Source organism: Monodelphis domestica, chromosome 3 (assembly GCF_027887165.1).
Source record: "Monodelphis domestica isolate mMonDom1 chromosome 3, mMonDom1.pri, whole genome shotgun sequence".
NCBI lineage: Eukaryota > Metazoa > Chordata > Mammalia > Didelphimorphia > Didelphidae > Monodelphis > Monodelphis domestica.
The window spans coordinates 55,464,129-55,484,179 of NC_077229.1; the positions used below are offsets into that span (position 1 = coordinate 55,464,129).

The window sequence follows — 20,051 nt, forward strand, 5'->3', positions numbered from 1 at the left end:
GAGAGAGAGAGAGAGAGAGAGAGAGAGAGAGATGAACAAACAGAGAAAGGGAGAGATAGGGAGAGAGACAGAGGGTGTAGAGGGAGAGAGAGGTGGGAAGGGGGAGGAGGGAGAGGGAGAACTGACCACATAACACAGTCATTTAAAGGGTCTATATTGCTTGACTTTGATTCCTGTCATTATTTTCCCCTTTTCTTGTGGGACACATCACATGCCTGGGAATATATTTATAGCAGTATCTGAAGGCCCTATAAGGGGTCAGACTGGGATGGCAGATGGTTTCCAGGTGCTGGCTAGATCCTGCCTTTAGAATTTTTCCCCCCAATAGTGACAATACACAAAGAGGGCAAGAGTAATGGAAAGATGAGGCATGGAAGCTGACATGTTATTTATCAATATGAGCCATTTATGAGCTTTGCTTGCAGCTAGTCACAGATTCACTGGACTTGTCTCTCATTTATTCCCTTCTGGGTAGGAGCTCACATTGAGTGATGATGTGTGAGTGAGTGTGTGTTTTATTATAATGAAGTGCTAGAATTATCTCTTTATATATCTTATTCTTCTAATAGACCAAAAGCTCTGCGAGGGTCGCGCCATCTTTTTCTAAATATGGTCTCTCTGCCAGTGCTTACCACAAGGCTATGTACAAAGTATGAGCCTTAATATTTATTGAATTGAATTGATACTGAATTAATGTAACAATGAGAATTAATACCACATCCCTTTTCTCCTCAATAAAAAAATGAGGGATGTCTTTCTTTATCAGACTTCTGAACACATTTATTCCATTTTTGTTTGTTTGATAAAGATCTGATGGTTTCAGTGGTCTACAAGTTCAATGAAAGCCAACAATATGATGGGGCTGTCAAAAAGGAGAATGAGATGCTAGGCTGTGTTGAGAGACAGAGTTGGGGATTAGGGAGTAATAATATTCCTCTTCCCTTTTTAGACCACATCAGGATTACAAAAAGACTTTTGGAATCCTTTCTTTTGCTTGGCCCTCTTTTGATGTTGCCTAAAAAGTTTCTGAAGACTCAGTGATGTGAAAATCAGCTGATAGTTCCAGTTTTTCCTGATTGCTTAGCACTTTCTCCAAAGTTGTATAGCCAATACATTTTCTCCTTGCTTTCTTCTTGGGTCATCAAAATGCCATAATCAAATGATGTGATAACAATCAGAGTCATTAGAACCCAACTATTAGGATGAAAGATAATTGAAATAGAGTGAGATTAAAGTTAGTTGGCCATGAATTAAAATCCTGATATTCAATCTAAGAATTGTGAAGGAAAGAGTTTTATGTCTAGGAAAGTTGTATAGGTATTTTAAAAGTAGATAGGAAACCTTTGTTCTTGAAACACTATTATTCATTCTTTGTCCCTTCCCTCCTCTCCCCCCAGCTGGGTTTCAGGGTTGAAAGAACCTGACTATCCAAAGATCCTAGACTCCATAGATGCTATTCAACCATCATTTCCTATCATTAGGCTTTGAATGAAAGCCTCTAAATGGGGCTTGCACTGGTTACCCATTAGTAACCAGTAACTGGGCTAACATTCACTTTTTTACACTCAGAAAGAAAATTCATTAAGCAAATTAATAGGATAAGCAAAATTTGGAGGGATGATGGGGATTATTTATCCTACTAAAAATGAAGGATAATAAAATGTTTTCCAGAACTCCTAAAAACAACTTTGGCAGTCATTTCTGTACACACCACCTATGTGTTTCTTTTTAAATGACTCTCATCTAATCATTAAGGAGACAAAATAAAGTAATATAGGCATGATGCAGAAAAAGTTACCCTTTGCAGAGGTGGGGGAGTATGGATATGACATATTGCATACATTCACAGACCATTTGCTATGTTGATTTTTGCTGCAACTCTCTCTCTCTGTCTCTCTGTCTCTCTCTCTGTCTCTGTCTCTCTGTCTCTCTGTCTGTCTCTCTGTCTCTGTCTCTGTCTCTCTCTCTCATAGTCTTTGGAGTATTTGAAAACAGTGGTCAAAGCCCTTTCTAAGTCTTCTTCAAGATAAGTATCCTTGGTTTCTCCCACTGAATTGGGTCACCCTCTTCTTCATTATAGAAAGGGATGCAATTTTATAGTACTCAGAAAGACATTATCAGAAAAGAAACTGACTTTACAGCTTTCAGGCTCTTGAGTATAGATTCAAAAAGTGAAACAAAGGAGAACTTTAATTTCTTGTCTTTTCAAAAATTTGAAACCTCCTGAAGTAGCAGCTTTAGTAGAACTAAGAGAAGAAACTCACCAAGCACTCACTAGGTAATTCCTTCAAGGTTAGTGCCATCCCTCTGGTCCAGGTGAGGTAGATTTCCAAAAGGCCTAAAACTTTGGGTGCCCTTTATGGCTTCAGCTCATCTTGGTTTGATTTTCACTGGCAGGCTGAATGCCAAAGAAATACTTTGAAAGGGGAAATTCAGAAAGCCATCCTTCTTCAGAGGCATTCAGATGGAAAACTGTTTCTTTCCTTCTTGTGATGCTAATCACAGCACTGTCTAAATTTCCGGAGACTGAAGGCAAAGAAAGGCTTTGAATGAGGATAAGCAAGGGAAAAAGGGAAGATCAAAGGTCTCCGTTTTAGTCCCTCCACTAAAGTAAGAGGCACTGGCCTTGGAGTCACTGGACTTGGGTTCAAATTCCACTTCTGACACCTATTACCTGCATATATTAACCAAAGAATTTAACCTCCTTGAGCCCCAGTTTCCTCATCTGTAATATGAGAAAATTGGACAAGATGGTCCTTGAAATCTCTTCCATTTCTTTTTTTTTTTTAAATAAACCCTTACCTTCCATCTTGGAGTCAATACTGTGTATTGGCTCCAAGGCAGAAGAGTGGTAAGGGCTAGGCAATGGGGGTCAAGTGACTTGCCCAGGGTCACACAGCTGGGAAGTGTCTGAGGCCAGATTTGAACCTAGGACCTCCCATCTCTAGGGCTAGCTCTCAATCCACTGAGCTACCCAGCTGCCCCCTCTCTCTTCCATTTCTAAATCTAGTAACCTATGTCTAATACCTGAGCCTTGGTTTACTCAACTGTAAAAAAAAAAAAAGGAAATCAAGGTTTAAGAAGATTGTAAGAGGATTAAAAATAGGATAATAGAGTTAGAACTGGAGGGGAACTTAGAGGCCATCTAATTCAACATGTTCATTTTACAGATGGGGAAACTGAAACCCAGGGAGGTTAACTGATTTGCCCAAGGTCACATAGGTAGTCAGTTTCAAAGGCAGAACTTGAACACCCTACTCCTCAGACTTTAAAGCTTTACTCTATACCACAAAGCCTAGAATTCAGAATTGAATATCTAGACTAAGGAAAAGAATATATGGAATATGGGAAAGAATTTGTAGAATATAAAGAATAAAGTAAATACAAGTAGCTTTGGGGGGAAGTATTAATATCTGGGGAAGATCAAGAAAGGTGTCTTGTGGGAGTTGGCAGCTATTCCAACCCCCACCACAGGACAATAAACTTAGATCATTGATGATCAGAGTTGGAAAGAACTTCCAAAATCATCTAGTTCACAGGGGAACATTATATACAACAGGAATATTATTTAAAGAATAATTTGTATATGTCTTCCTCCACAGAAATAACTGATAAATAGAAACAAGCAAGACATAGCTTTATATATACATATATTTGTGTGGATGTATGGAAAGAGGAGGGGAGAAAGAGGGAGAGAGAGAGAGAGAGAGAGAGAGAGAGAGAGAGAGAGAGAGAGAGAGAGAGAGAGAGAGAGAGAGAGAGAGAGAGAGAGAGGGAGCGAGAAGGAGAAAGGGAAGGAGAGAGAGAGAGAGAAGAGAGAAAGGGAGGGAGGGAGAAGGAGAGAGGGAAGGGGAGAGAGAGAGAGTGAGTGAGAGAGAGAGAGAGAGAGAGAGAGAGAGAGAGAGAGAGAGAGAGAGAGAGAGAGAGAGAATTTACAAGGAGGGGAAGGAAGAACTTTAATGTTCTCAAATCTAGTTCAACAGTCACATCTTATAACTAAGGAAAAAAAAAACACTCAAAGATGTTAAGTGGCTTGCCAAAGGTTACCTAGGTAGTGAGTATAAGAGCCGGGTTTAAAATCCAGGAAAGTTCTCTAACTCCAAATCCATTCTACCATGTTCCTTCTCCCCAAGGAGACACTTAAGAATGGTTGCTAGAGCAATGATGACACTCACCTGCCTGAGAAATAGGAAGAACACACCAGCTTAGCAAAATGAACAGGGGTAGCTCTTTCTATGGCTAACAGCTTCTTGTAGCCTTCACCTCACCCTAGATCCTATTCTGAATCAAGCCTATTATTAGCAATCTCTCTTCATGACCTGCTGACATCACCAGTCTCTTGGCTACACCCCAACCCCCAGAGGAAGTCAACCCTGCATATTCTCAAGAAATATTAGCCTTCCCCCATCTCCTGTCCTGCAATCCAACTCTTCAGGAAGAGCCCCAGTGACTTAACTATAGTTTTCAGGGATTCTAAATGCACCATTTTCCTTATGTGAGATCAGAGGAATTATCTTTTTTTTTAATTCTCAAGAACATTATGTGCTTAGAAATATAAAAGCAAATCTTGTCTGGTGTGTGTATATCATTGAGCAAAGTCACGTTGCCATAGGGACTGGGTCTATAGCATGGCCACAGGTAAAAATTAAGCTATATCCGTTGTTATGTCCCCCTATCAACATCCTTTCCAAACCCAAAGCACTTTAATTTATACAGAGGAAGCTAATACTCTTTGTTGATTGCCACCACTGTTAGGAAATGCTTCTGTTGCCTGGTTACTAATAGGTAACCAGTGCAAGCCCCAGTTAGAGGCTCCCATTCAAAGACTAATGATAGGAAATGACGGCTGAATAGCATCTATGGAGTCTGGGATCTCTGGATAGCCACGTTCTATACCAGTAGGTTCTTTCAACATTGAAACAGAGCTGGGGGGGAGGGGAGAGAAGGGACAAAGAATGAATATGGAGCAGATGTTAACACCTGCTTGGACCTGGCCACATCATTTATTGAACAGAATAGAGTGTGGAACTGGAGTTAGGAGGCTGGGTGCTAAACATGTTTCAGACCCTTTCTCTCTCATTTTGAGAGTCATTGAACCTCAGTTTCCTAATCTGTAAAATGGGGATAATAATTCTTTCAATGCCCATATCATAGAGTTGGCAGAAAGAGAGATCACAGGATCATAGATTTAGAGATGGAACACACCTTTAAGGTTATCTCATCTAACCCTTCATTTTACCACAAAGGAGCTGAGGCCTAAAGGGTTAAGTGTACTGCCCAAGGTCAAATAAAAAATAAGTGACAGAGCTGGGATTTGAATTCAAGTCCTGTGGTTCCAAATATGGCACTCTTTGCATAGTGCTAAATATTAAAATACTATAGCAAAGTGAATTACTATTAAGTAGAGTCCCCAAAATCTTATTGCAGACACAATATATATGCCTAATTAACTGGTCCAGGTGAGAAAAGAGTATGCCAATCAGAAAAAAATCAGGACTGTGAGTAGTCCCTGTACTTCCAGCCTGAGCAAGATGGAGTTATCCAATCTTATGAATGAATTGGAATGGACTTTGAGAAATCAGAATATATCCAGAGAATAGGCTTATTTCTCAGGAGGTCTGTCCCAAATTAAGATGGGCTTCATTGAAAGGTAGTGAGTTCCCCGTCACTTTATATAAAGCAGCAACTCAATAACCTCTCATTGGGGACATGCTTTCCCTCCTCAACTTTGCCTCAGAATATCTTGCTTTGTTCAAAGCTCAACTTAAGGGCCAATTTCTATGTAAACATTTCCCCCATTTTCTTGGCTGTCAATGCTCATTCTTACCTTGTATAACAGAATTTCAGCATAAAAACACTCACACATAGCCTAGTTGAAGTGGCCATTGAGTTCTCTTATCTACAACTGACCCATCATCCTTAATCATTCTCATCCCAGGTTCTGGGGTAATCAGTGGCTATGTTCTGATACTTCCACATTAGAACACATAACTTCTTACTCATTAAACAATAATTGTGAGCCTCCACCACTTCAATTAAATAAAACTTAGTAAACTGAAAAAGAAATCTCTTCCTACAAGCAAAGCAATTGTGCTCTCTCTCTCTCTCTCCCTCCCTCCCTCCCTCCCTTCCTACTTCCCTTTTGTCCCTCCCTCCCTCCCTCCTCCTCCTTCTCTCTTTCTCTCTATACTATATGTTGTATATAATATATATAAAATCAAATATAGGCTTAAATAAACATCAAGGCTATGCATCATGTAATGTGTTAACAAAATGACAAATAATAAAGGGGATAAATCCTAGACCTGTGATTTCTTTGAAATAGAGAACTCCTTAATAATGAAACTTCCTATATGAATTCAGGTAAGTACTTTTTCTGTAGCTTATGACCTTAGAAAGCTTCCTAGAGAACTAAGAGGATTTATCCATAGTAATATCCATAATGTCAGAGGTAGGACTTGAACTGAAGTCTTCCTAGATTCAGTAGTAGCTCTCTATCCCCTGTAACACATGGACTTAAAGAATACCAATCTTCCTTTTGTGGAAAAAGATCATCATCAGATACTCTTCTAACCATGACTGCTCCTCTTGACTTTTCTTCACTTCTGGAACACCATTCCACCATTCAACTCTAAAGAAAGCAGCCAAGGACTTTTAAGAATTCTCTACATAATGTTTCTTCCCAAAATTAAAGTTGAGTTCTCTCAGTAAAGAAGTTCTTTTGATCCTTTTTCCACTCTGTATTTCGCAAAGTCATCTTCAGCTTCGGCAATTAACACAGAATCCAGAATGAGTGAAATTGCTGGTCTCTCAAGATTTACATGTTTGCCTCTTCAAGATAAAGTAACAGTTCCTATAATCTGTTTGAATGAGTCTGTTGAGGCTGGAATCCTAGCTTCTTTCAGACTTCAGGCATCATTCCCAGTTCCCTCAGTTGTTGTTACTTTGTTTCTGAATTTTTCTGAAGCCCACCCCAATCTCCACTCCCAATGGCATGGAAACCCCTTGAAGAGCTGGGGTTCATTAGGGGTTTAGTGTTGTTATTTTATGAATGAAGGAATAAAAAAGGATTTATTAAGTGTATACCATTTACCAAGCTCTGTAGCAAGTTCTCATAAAATAATTGAATGGAAAGAATTTCCATAAATCTAAGACTAGAAAGGACCTGAGAGACCATTTACTCCAAACCCCTCATTTTACACAGGTACCAAGTGAGGCTAAGAGTGGGTTAAGGGACTTGACCAAGGTCACAAAAGCAGTTCATGTCATTTGCTGCATTTTTTAACTCGGATTCTCTAACTCTAATGTTTGCACTTTCTGTTGTGCTTTGTGACCACTCTATTTGAGATATGGAAATTAGAGACCAGAGAAAGAAAGTGAATTGCCAAGAATACCCAGTAAATCAGTGGCAGAGCTGAGACCAAGCATGATACTAACAGAACAGATTTCAAGACCTCCTGAGCAATTTTCACTGCTTCTGCTGCCAGATCTATATTTGGTCATGAAATTAAAATAGCTAAAGCCTTGTGTTTTTAATGGCTAGTATAGACAAGGCTTAGGAGAGCATCAAGGATTATGTATGTCAAGAATAAATGGCAAATTTTGATGGATCACTGTGGGCATTTTGAGTGAGAGAACAAGAAAGTCTATCCTGCTTTGATTTCTCTCTCTAGTTTTTTGTTTTTTTTTAAGTAAAGGGAATTTAAGATCCTTAATTGCTCTAATGATGAAGGATGATGGCATCAGAGATTGCTTTCAGAGAACATTTCCTCTAGAAATAACATTATGTTGAGACAGTCTGTCCTGAAGTATAGACAGATACAGAGACTTGGAATCTGCTTAAAGGAAAACAAAGACCTTGTCTGATAATGCTTCTCCAGCTTTGATCCTAGAAGACCAGCTCCCTGGGCAGCCAAGGAACCTCTAAACACAGTGACCTAGACCAGCCTCAGAGCAAGTTCAGAACAGATAGCCCAGCCAGAAAGATGGATGCACAGCTGCCTCCCATCTACAGCACAAAAGGATTTGGACTGCTACTTCTCTGGAAAAACTTGTTAATAGATGCAATATTTCCTCCAAGGAGCCCAAGGCACTCTGCAGATGCTACACAGGAACTTGGAATGCTACGGGTCAGATTCTGGCTCAGCTGCTTATTCCTTTGGTGTGGGATCTGAAACAAGACCCTTACTCTCACGGGGCATCAATTTTCACAAATGTAAAATGGATGAGATGATCTCTAGGGCCCCTTCCAGTTCTAACAGTCCATGTGATTCATATGAAATAGGATTATTTCCTATTGTTCTCCTTCACACACAATCCATCACCTTGCACAGGTAGTCTCCCATGTCTTGAATGTCTTTTAGGATCAAAGGAACATGGACCTAAAGCTAGTAGAGACACAGATGTCATCTAATTCAACCCTTTCGTTTTACCTGAAGTCATACAGGCAGGATCTGAAATCAGACCAATGCTCAATTATCCACTGAAGCAGTCTCAGAGAATCTCTAGCTTCCTTCAAAATTCAGGAGCTGTTTTACAGCTGATCCCTGAAATCATTAGAACTCTCCATAACGCTGAAATAATTTTGCATATACTTTATATTTGTATATTTATAGGGAGATGAGAAGAGTGGAGTTCAGGTCTTGTCTCTCCTATATAGTGGCCTTGTGACACTGAGCAAGTCACTTATTCTCTTGGCATCCCAGGCATCTCTCTAAGAATATGTTATAAAGGTATCTAGGTGGCTCAGTGGATAGAGAGCCAGATCTGGAGACAGGAAGTCCTGAGTTCAAATATGGCCTTAGACACTTCCTAGCTATACAAATTACTTAACCCCAATTGCCTAGTTCTTACAGATGTTCTGCTTTGGAAACAATACTCAGTATTGATTCATAGAGAGAAGGTAAGAGTTTAAATAAATTTAAAAAAAGAATGTAAGTTATCGAATAGTTGCCAATTTGCATTGGCAAGAGTTTCCTTATCAGGAGCATCCTATTTATTGGTGGTATCAAACTCAAGTAGAAACATGGGCTAATATACCATATCTAATGATTTCTATTTGTTGCATATTGACTTAAAAGAAACCACATTTTCTATAGTCTGCTGTATTTTTATTTATTTTGGTAAATATTGCCCAGTTACATTTTAATCTTGTTCTGACAGCTCCGTGGAGCGATGCTGGTCTCGTGTTTGACCTCTCTGCCCTAAACCAATGATCAATCAACCAATCAACCAATAAACATGTATTAAGCACCCACTATGTATCAGGCATGGTGCTAAATGCTGCAAAGAAATCCCCAAATCCCAGAATCTCAGAATTTGAGAATTAAAGGGATCTTATCTAGTCAATCCATGAATAAATAGAATCCCTTCTAGATCACAGTGAACCAATAAGTGGTCATGCAGGCAAAACTTAAAAACCAAATAAGGAGGGGGATCCTACTCCATGCTCCCGAGAAGCCCATCTTGCCTTGACTAGCTCTAACTCTTAGGAAGTTTTTATTGACATTAAACCCAAGTTGGTCTCTTTGCAGCTCCCAGCCCTCTGGAGTCAAGACATGATGTCTAATGACTTCTGCACAGGACAGACCTTCAGATACTTCATTTTTTAAAATTTTATTATTTTAAAAGTATTTTTCCATGGTTACATGATTCATGTTCTTACCCTCCCCTCTTCCCTCCCCCCTACTGGAGCTGACAAGCAATTCCACTGGGTTATACATCGTCCAAAATCTATTTCCATATTATTCAACCTTCAGATACTTCAACATCATTATTGTATCTTCCCTTCTCCAAGCTAACCATTCCCTTTTCCTATAACTGTCCTCATATAAAGTAATGATAAAGACAAATTTCTTTCTGACAAACTGAGGAAACTCTGTGAAATAATGCTTCTTTTTTTTTTTTTAACCCTTACCCTCTGCCTTGGAATCAATTGATTCCAAGGCAGAGAAGTGGTAAGGACTAGGCAATGGGGGTCAAGTGACTTGCCCAGGGTCACACAGCTAAGAAGTGTCTGAAGCCAGATGTGAACCCAGGACCTCCCATCTCTTACCTCAGACACTTACCAGCTGTGTGACTCAGGTCATTAAATCCTTAGCTAGAATGTATCCAAGGTCACATTTGAACCCAGGTCCTCCTAATTCCAGGTCTGGCTCTTAATCCACTGAGCTAGCCAGCTGCCCCTTGTGAAATATACTTCTATCTGCCCCCACCTCAATACCTAATTAAACATCTAACCACCTCCAGGAGTAATTAGTCTGCCTCCCAATTTGGAAAGTCACCTGTTAGAAGGTTCTTTTCAGCCCAACCCCTGCCCCATACAAGAATTATTCAACATTTCATGTTTTTCTATCCCGAGACATGAGAAGTTAAATTTAAATGAGGAGGGAAAAATAAACTTTTAATGATGCATCTGCAGTTCAACATAGCCAACATTCTATCAAAAAGTAAGATCGGCCAATTCCAAATTTAGGAAGAACTCGCATGCACTCATCAAGGCTCTCTGATGCTTTCAAAATGGGAACAGAACCCAGTCCCAATTAAGCATTCCATGACACAGTCAAACAAAAGAGTAGATAATATATTTTCGGTATAACCTGCCTGTGAGCCAAGGAGAAGAAAGAGAAGCTTCCAGGCTATGGAAGTTTTTGCTGAAAGAATGACCTTCTTTTCCTCCACATTCACAGAACCAGAATTTCAGACTTGAAAGCGACAAAGGCAGATTTCTAGTCCAAACTACACCACGAAACCAAACGAAACCATGAAAACTAATCCCTTCAAGCAATATATCCAACATGTAGTCTCTATGCGAAGGTCTTCAGTAAGGGGCAACGCGTCACCTCCAGAGATGGCCTCTTCCATTTTTTGATAGCTCTCAAAGCTAGCCTCAGACACTTAATAGCTATGGGACTCTAGGCAAGTCACTTAACCCCATTTGCCCCGGTTTCCTCATCTGAAAAATGGGCTAGAGAAAGAAATGGCAGACCATTCCAGGATCTTTGCCACGAAAATCCCTAATAGGGTCATAAAAATAACTAAATGACAACATTGTTAGAAAGTTTTTCATACCTAGATAAAATATGCCTCTCTTTAGCTTTCCCATATTACTCCTAGTTCTGCCTTCTGGAGCCAAGTAAACAAATTTTCGTCCTTCTACTTGATAACCCTTCAGATACTAAAAGGCTTAAATTGTTTCTTCTCTTCTCCTGGCTAAACATTCATATTTTCTTCAATTTTTTATTCTTTAACATGAATTCAAAACCATTTAAAAATTAAATAGGATTATTGTGAGAATCATATGATATCAAAGAAAATAAGACAAAGTGATTTTTTTAATACTCAGAGCTCCAGGCCTCGAATTAGGAGGTCCTGGGTTCAAATCTGACCTTGGATACATTCTGGCTAAGGATTTAATTTAATGAGTCCCACAGCTGGTAAGTGTCTGAGGTCAGATTTAAATTCAGGAAGATGAGTTCTTGACTCCAGGACTGGCTCTCTATCCCCTGTGCCACCCAGCTTTTCCTCCACAGAAATGTGAATTATACCATTATTAGGATTTATTTCCAAATTGTTAATACTATCCCAGTTGTCCTGCTCTTCACACTCCTTAATTGCAAATATTTTTCTTCCAATCTGGCACCCAGAATTGAACTCAAGACTCCAGATGTGCTCTGCCCCAGGACAGGACCATCACATCTTTATTCTGAGATGTTCTGCTTTTCTTCACGTAGCTTAAAATCTCATTATATTTCCTGGCAATTTCTCTTTTGATATATCTCTTCTATGAAAGTTCTGCTAATGACACACCTTGGAGGGCCAAGGGCCATTCTGAGGAAGCATTTCATCATTGCAGATGCCCAGAAGTAGCTGGCACGGTGTTCAATTTAATTATATCAATGATGATAATGATAATAATGGTGGTCATGATGATGATGGAGGTGGAAGAGGGTGGTGATGATACAATTTTATAATGATCTTCCCAGAAACTCCCCTCCAAAGACCCTGCCTAATGATACTTATACAAATTAAATTGTGCTTTTTCATGGCTGGATAGAACTTGCTGTTCTCAGAGAAAACAAATAATCATCCAGGAAATTTTATACCTTGACCCATAGAGCTCTTCCATATAACACTTGATGGGGCCATGCAAGGAAATAATAAAAATAATAGCTGGCTTTTATATAAGAATTTAGGGAAGGTAGGTGGCACAGTGGATAAAGCACTGAGCCCAGGGTCAAAAAAAACTCATCTTCCCGAGTTCAAGTCTAACCTCAGACACTTACTAGTTGTGACCCCAAATGGGGTTCCAAAGAGTCAGAAATGACTGAATAACAAAATTAAGATTTAACATCTGAAAAGAACTTCACACATTGATTTTGTATGAGATCTACCATGACCAAACAAAATAGACTGAATACTTATTATCCCTAATTTACAGATGGGGAAACTGAAGATTAGATTGATTAAAGTGACTTGCCATTTATCATACAAATTAGTGTCAGGATCCATGTTTTCCTGACTCAGAGCTCAGTACTTCATCCCCTAAACCAAATAGGGTGCTATTGCACTTCTGCCCATGGATTTGTGAATCTGGCCCACTCATTAAGGGAAACTGCCATAGACCAGACTCTACTGAAATTAACCATACCCTTCCTCACATAGAGAGGAAATCATATAAATCATCAGCTTGCAATTGTCTTGATCAAAAAAGACAGTCACACATAAACAAAATGGGAAATACAGAAGGTTGGATTTCTGCGGCTACTTCCTCCAACCTGGAAAAATCCAAACAGTGAGATTTCCCTACCCAGGCTGATGGCCATATGCCCTCACTGCTGTCTGGGGGAACCTCTACCTTTCTTGTGATAACATATATGTGTCTTTCAACCCCTACTAAGCCAAGATCTTGGGTTAGAAAACACTTTCATATAAACAACAATATAATTGAGCATGAGATCCTCAATTAGGAAGTGATGTAACCAATTTCCAAGCTTTACAGATTGGAGGCATTGTTATAAGATCTTAGATTTAGACCTAGGAAGGCAGTGAGTCCAAGTCCTTAATTTTACAGATGAGGAAACTGGGGATGGCAGAAATAAATGAATTAACCAAAGTCCCATGGATAGCATCTGAGGTGGTATTTGAACCTAAGTTTTCCCTGTTCCACTTCCAAAAGTTTAAGAAGGAGTTCATGCCTAGTCATATACTTAGGAAATTCATCCCCAAAGTGGTCAAACAGCTCTAAGGCACAGTTTCCATCCAGTTAATCCTCTGGGAGGGACCACCAAGAGAAAATGAAGCCAAAAGGAAAACAAGGGTAGACTTACTGCAAGGCTCCAATGGTGAGAATCTGGGTTCAGAACAGGTACATGAGCTGGGGAAGTCCGTGGCCGCTCTTCTAAAAGTAGGAACTGACCAAAGGCTTTCTGGGCAACTGTAGGCTGCAAATACAGATCATTTCTGAACTGTGGGGGGAAAAAAACAGGTACATGTCACCAAATCGAAATTATCTTCCTTTCTCTTAACATTCTCACAACCCTGTGGGGTCAGCAAAGGCAGGAATTATTTGACCCACTTTGTTCATCTAGGACACTGAGGTCAGTGGATTTGACATATAGAAAATGACTGAAAGAGTGAGGAAAGCAAACCTGGTAGCTTAGGAATTTTTCAACCTTGTGATGAAAAAGGGAGGCAGCTATTTACTCTGTCCATTTTATAGATAAAGATATTGAGGCTTAAAGTGACTTGCCCCTGGTCACACAGAATGGATTTTGACCCATATTTTATGCACCCAGATTCTAGTTCTTATCTATTATATTAACTGTTGTAAGGAATAGTCATGATCAAGAATCTGACAATATTATATTAGAAAAACCCCTTACGATCAAGCCCCAGTGACTTAGAGGAGTGAGCACTTGGATGGGAGTCAGGAGACCTGGATTTGAGTCTATATTCTGATACCAGTTAGCTAGGTGATCATTTAAATTCTTAGAACCTCAGTTTCTTTGGCTATAAAATGGGAATAATAATATTTATACTACCTGTCACACATCTGTTGTGAGGAAAGCATTTTGCAAACCTGAAACCACTAGTAATAAAAAAAAAAAAAACCACTAGGATTTACAGGATACTTTAAAGTTTGGAAAACATTTTACATCTGCTGTGGCATTTGGTCTTCACAATAATCCTGAGAGGCAGATATTTCTAACATCTCCATTTTACAGATGAGGAAATTAAGGAAGAGAGAAACTAAGTAACTTGCTCAGTCACAGAATCAGTTAATGTCTAAGGCAGAACTTGAACTCAGATCTTTAGTCAGTGGTACTGTACTGGATTTGCACAAATGCTAAACCAAAGGTTTCATGGCTTCTTAGGTTCCTTTCCTGTCACTAGAAACCTGCCCAAAGAAATAGGGTTAGAATACCAATGACTATCAGCAATAGTTCAGATAGCAGCCTTAAAGTCATGGATTTGAACCCTTTTATCTGATACTTATAAGCTATGTAACTATGGGCAAATTTGTCTTATTTATAAAAGAAGATAACACCCAGAGCCATTTGCCTCCCAGAACTACTGTGAGATTTAAAAAAGGTAATGGATGGACAGATAGATAGCACTTTAGAAACTATAAGGAATCATATACATGCCAATTACCATCACCATCATTAGCTGTGATGTATTCTGGGAGCCGGTCAGAGACCAACAACTCATTACTTAGCCAGGGTTTCCTTTAGAAGCATCTTTAATTATGCAAGCATGACTAGAGGCCAAGTGACTTATGGACAGTCTGATTATTGGCTGAATTAATTAATAAAAATCAATAAACACTAGTGGGCTGGTGGGTTGGTTAAGGCAAATGATCAGTCATTTCTCATTTTTCCTCAATAATTCAGGGGCAGTAATCTCCATCTTCCATTAACCCATCCTATTTCTCTCTGTCTCTGTCTCTGTCTGTCTCCCCCCCCTCTTGCTCTCTCTCTTAGTCTGTCTTCCCCTCTCTGTCTCTGTCTGTCTGTCTCTCTCATTTTATGACAATAATCAGATCAGATGAGGATGTGCAGATGCAGATGAAAGTTACAACGTAAGGCAAACACTTCCTTCCCTCGAGAAGATCGCATTCTGGGGAGAGACAAAACCAACCAACACTCATTATCTACTGAGTGCCCAGAAGATACTGAGGATACAAAGCAAAATAAAAGCTATCTCTGCCTCCAAGGAGCTTACATTCGAATGGGGGTGATGGCATTGTCCTAGCTATCTATCTATTAGACAGGACACACACACACACAAAATAAATACATGGAGGGATTAGAGAGGAAGGCACTAGCATGGGAAGAAACTAGAAAAGGGCCTTTACAGAGATTGATAGTTAAATTGAGTCTAAAAGAAACCAAGTCTAAAAGAATTCCAAGAGAGTTGAATGAGGGTACACTGGGGAGAACCAGTACAAAGACATGGAAACCAGTGATGGTGGTGAGGAACAGTACAGCCAGTATGGTGGGACTGTAAAATCAGAAATTAAAATTCTGCTAGTTCCTTCCAGGGTTATAGGATTCAGACTGCAAGGGACTTCAGTGACCATCTAGATCAATACCATCATTTTACAAATTGGAAAATTGAGGTCTAAAGAGGAGAAACAACTCTGGTTCCCACAGCCAGGAAATAGCCAAGTTGGGACATAAGTTCCTATCCTCTGGCTCCAAATTGACTGTTCTCTCTACTGCTTGCATAATTCTTAGCTGCTCTATAGTATAGAGGAAGTAACAATGGATTTGGGATAGGAACATTTCTGTTTAGATCTTGACTCTGCCATTCACTACTGAAATGAACTTTGGACAAGTCAGAGCATCATAGCTATAAAGCTATAAGAGGTCTTAGAGATCAACTCATCCAAGGCCCACACATTTTACAGGTAAGGAAACTGAGGCCAAGAAAGAATGAACCCAAGACTGGAGAGGGTGGCCAGGGATAGACTGTCTATTGGGAGATGTGGGTTTCCATTAGTACAAGATGATAGGACAAGAATGGACACCTCCAGGATAAAGGGCTATTTTTCTTAAACAATAACACATGGCAGTTCCAGAGGATATAAATTGCCTCAGTTTCCTCATCTGTAAAAATGAGCTGGGGAAAGAAATGGCAAACTATTCTAGTATTTTTGTCAAGAAAACCCCCAAATGGAATCATGAAGAATCAGACACAATGGATATAACTCAACAACAACAACAACAACAACAAGATCCTTGTTGCAATTATCTACTGGCCTCCAGATCATCTTCACTCCTTTTTCAAGTTCATTGTCTGGTTCATTGCCTTTCTCTTTGCATTAACTATTGTCCTCAGACTTGGGAATTTTAATCTACCTGCCAATGTACCCTCAAATACACTGATGATTCCAAGTCATCAGCTTGTTAACTTCCTATGACCTCCATCTTTGTTTTGCCTCATGCCCACCTCAGGGATGGATGGAAAATACCATTGAGGCAACCCTCTGTCCTAAGTGTTCTACCCATTCAATTGATACTCCTGTCTTTGAATATACCCCCCTTGTCTTTATAGAAGTAGATAACAGTAATTGCTAGTATTTATATGCCTTTTTATTTTTTTATTTATTATTTTTTTAAACCCTTACCTTCCATCTTGAAGTCAATATTGCGTATTGGCTCCAAGGCAGAAGAGTGGTAAGGGCTAGGCAATGTGGATCAAGTGACTTGCCCAGGGTCACACAGCTGGGAAGTGTCTAAGGCCAGATTTGAACCTAGGACCTCCTGTCTCTAGGCCTGTCTCTCAATCCACTGAGCTTCCCAGCTGCCCCCTATATAGCTTTTTAAGATCTTTTAAATGTTTTATACACACACACACACACACACACACACACACACACACACACACACACACACATATAATCTCATTTGATCTTTACAACAATCCTCAGAGGCATAGATGTTATTATTATCCCCATTTTGCTGATGAGAAAACTGAAGCAAAGTGATTTCCTCAGAGAAATATAGGTCTTCCTGACTCCAAGTCCAGAGAATCTCTCTCCAAGCCCCACCTACCTGCTAATCCCTCCTTATCCATCAATCCCTTTAAACCCTTTCATTCGCATCTTTTCCTTTCATCTACCATCTCTGCTCTAGCCTCCCTTCCCAGTTTAGACCCAATGGTTACCAATTCAACAAGATAGTATCTAGGGTTCTGAGAGGTTGTAGGACTTTTCTAGGGTCACACAGCCAATATGGGTCAGAGATAGACTGGAAGCCAGGTCTTATAACCTCATGCTGCCCCCTCCCATATGGAAAATAGGTCCTGCCTCACCAAGGTATTAGGAAAGTTGGTTGGGTTTGTAAAGCTCTTAAAAGAGGAAAGAGTCCTCCCTATGGGTAGTGGGAAGCGTGGCTATTATTAATTCAGAAACAGTTAACCTAGCAGTGCCTTGGAGGGGTTGTACAGGAACCAAGGCCTAATGAATCAAAAGCAGTGCCTATTGAACTATCAAATGGCACTTCAGACAAAGTTTTAATTAACAGAGCTGATCAGGCTAGTCGAGGTCTGAAAATAAAGATTTATTGATGTATTTTTACTGCCTGTCATAAACTACCTGGAGAGACATAAAACACCACCCACCTGCTTGCTGGTAGAAAAACACCCTCAGCTCAGAGCACAACAGGAATTCTCCTACCCTGAAGACAAAGCCTGGTTTTCTACCACTTCATGGGTTGGACTGTCCCTGCTCACCTAATCTACCCTTTTGTGGAAGGATTTTCTCTACAGAGAGAAGATGAAATAGAATCTGTTGGTTGTAAGAGACAAGCGGGCTTCTTGGCTGTTTTCCACCTAGTGATGCCCTCACATCCATGAATTTCTAGTGCAAATAGAACAGATACTCCAGGAAGGCAAATTGGAAAGAATAATGTTATTCTTTAATTATTCTATTAATATTAATAATAGAAGAGAATAATTAATAGTTCTATTAATAGTAATAATGTCCATTCTCTCAACCCTCTATAAAGTTTAAATAGCTCTGTCTTAGGGTTCTACTTAAGATACTGAGGGTTTTCTTGTCTAGAAATGGAATTTTATCTTAAGAGAGAGCTCCCTAATGAGAAAATCCCCTCTACTAATGAAGATCAACAATTCTTCTGCAACTTAGTAGAGAACTGTCTAAAGAACTACCTGGAACCCTGAGAGGAAGAGGAACAGTAACTTGTCCAGAATCACATGGACGTTTTATGTGAGAGGCAGAATTTGAAGCCAGGATCTGAACCATAGACTCCAAAGCAAACTTTCTAACTTTGGTGCTATATTACCTCTGTAATAAAAATAAAAAAGTATGTTTAATAAATTATTATATATTTGTATCGATTTTATTTAAATTATATATAATAAATTATTTTATGTATGATTATACATAAAATGATTTATTCATTTTATATTAATATTGTTTTATCACTTATTATAATAACATGTTTTATAATTTTATTATACATTATATAACTTGTGTTAAACATTTCCTATTTTGTCTTATTATAAAAATATAATAATTTTTATTAGAGAGGCAGAATGTTGTAGTGGATGGAGATCTGGCCTCAAAGTCAGAAAAATATGATTTCAAGTTCTGCTTCTCACATATGTGGACTATTTGACCTTGGATAAGTTATTTAATGTCTGAGCCTCAGTTTTCTCCTCTGGAAAATGAGGATAAAAACAGCACCTACTTCACAGTGTGTATGTGTATTATAGATAGATAGATAGATAGATAGATAGATAGATAGATAGATATAAAACTTCAGATACCTGAAAGTGCTCTATTAAATATCTTTTTAATAATCACTTCTTAGAATCAATAGTGTGTATTGGTTCTAAAGAAGAGTGGTAGGGGCTGGGCAATGGGAGTTAAGTGACTTGCCCAGGGTCACATAGCTAGGAAGTATCTGGGTCCAGATTTGAACCCAGGACCTATCTCTAGGCCTACTGAGTCACCTAGCTGCCCCCACCCTGTCAAATATTAGCTATTAATGTCTCAGTGGCCAAAGAATCCTAAGTTACAAAAGAATTGATGATTTGCTTTGGTTAAATGTTTCCTCATCTAAAATTTCCTACACTGGTAGAACTATAGGTCAACCTTCTCTTCTTCCTCAGAAAGAAAAAACAACAAAAAACACCTTGGTGTTTATATAGACCAGTGATGGTGAACCTTTTAGAGACTGAGTGCCCAAACTGCACCCTCACACTGCTTATGAGCCATCCCCTTACCCCAGATGGGGAAGGGAGGAAGCACTCCCACTGGGCTGCTGGGCAGAAGGGTGGATGATGTGAGAGATGTCCTTAGGCATGTGTAGAGAGGAGGATGGGAGCAGCCCTCTCTGGCAAGCTCTAGCATGTGTGCCATAGGTTTGCCAACACAGATGTAGGGTGTCCCAAAAATTTTAGTGTAGTTTCAAGTTATTAAAGCTAAAATTTGCATTGACTTTTAGGAAATGCAGTGCATGTGTATGTGTATATGTATTCATATACACATACATATATATTTTACTTTTATTTATTTTATATTTTAATATAAATAAATATACATTAAAATATACATATATATATATAAAACTTTAGAGTTTGCAAAGCACTTTCTACATGATCTCATTTGAACCCACAAACAAGCCAGTGAACTACTTACTGCAAGTATTATTATCTCTATAGTACAGTGAGGAAAATGAAGCAAATACTTTAGATCCTATCTCCCACCCTCATTGTATAGATGAAGAAGTCCAGGCACAGAACTAGTAAGTGTCAGAGCTGGGCTATGTGAACCCAGGTCTCCTTGATTCCCAGCCCAGTAGCGGTAGTCAATCCACACAAGGTTGCTTCAAGGTTCCTATGAGTCTGTGTATGTTAACGGCTTTGCAGACTTTATATCTCTATAGAAATGCTATTGATTATTGGTGTTAAATAACCAGTACCCTGTCCAGCCCTTGTTTAAGAGCAGCTGGGAGTAGCAATGCCAGAGCTGATTGCTTGTAACATGATGCTTTCTATCTTGACAAAGTCAGAACAAA

The 20,051-nt window shown here is 39.2% G+C and overlaps 1 protein-coding gene across 4 annotated transcripts in view; it reads right to left on the minus strand.

Annotated features, from left to right (window-relative positions):
- Positions 1 to 20,051, minus strand: part of RIMBP2 (RIMS binding protein 2) — a 576,724-nt gene that overhangs the window by 341,990 nt on the left and 214,683 nt on the right. For all 4 annotated transcript variants that reach the window (XM_056821917.1, XM_056821914.1, XM_056821916.1 and 1 more), the window contains one exon: positions 13,329 to 13,466. In XM_056821917.1, the coding sequence (XP_056677895.1) occupies positions 13,329 to 13,466 (138 nt within the window). The remainder of the gene's footprint in view (positions 1 to 13,328; positions 13,467 to 20,051) is intronic.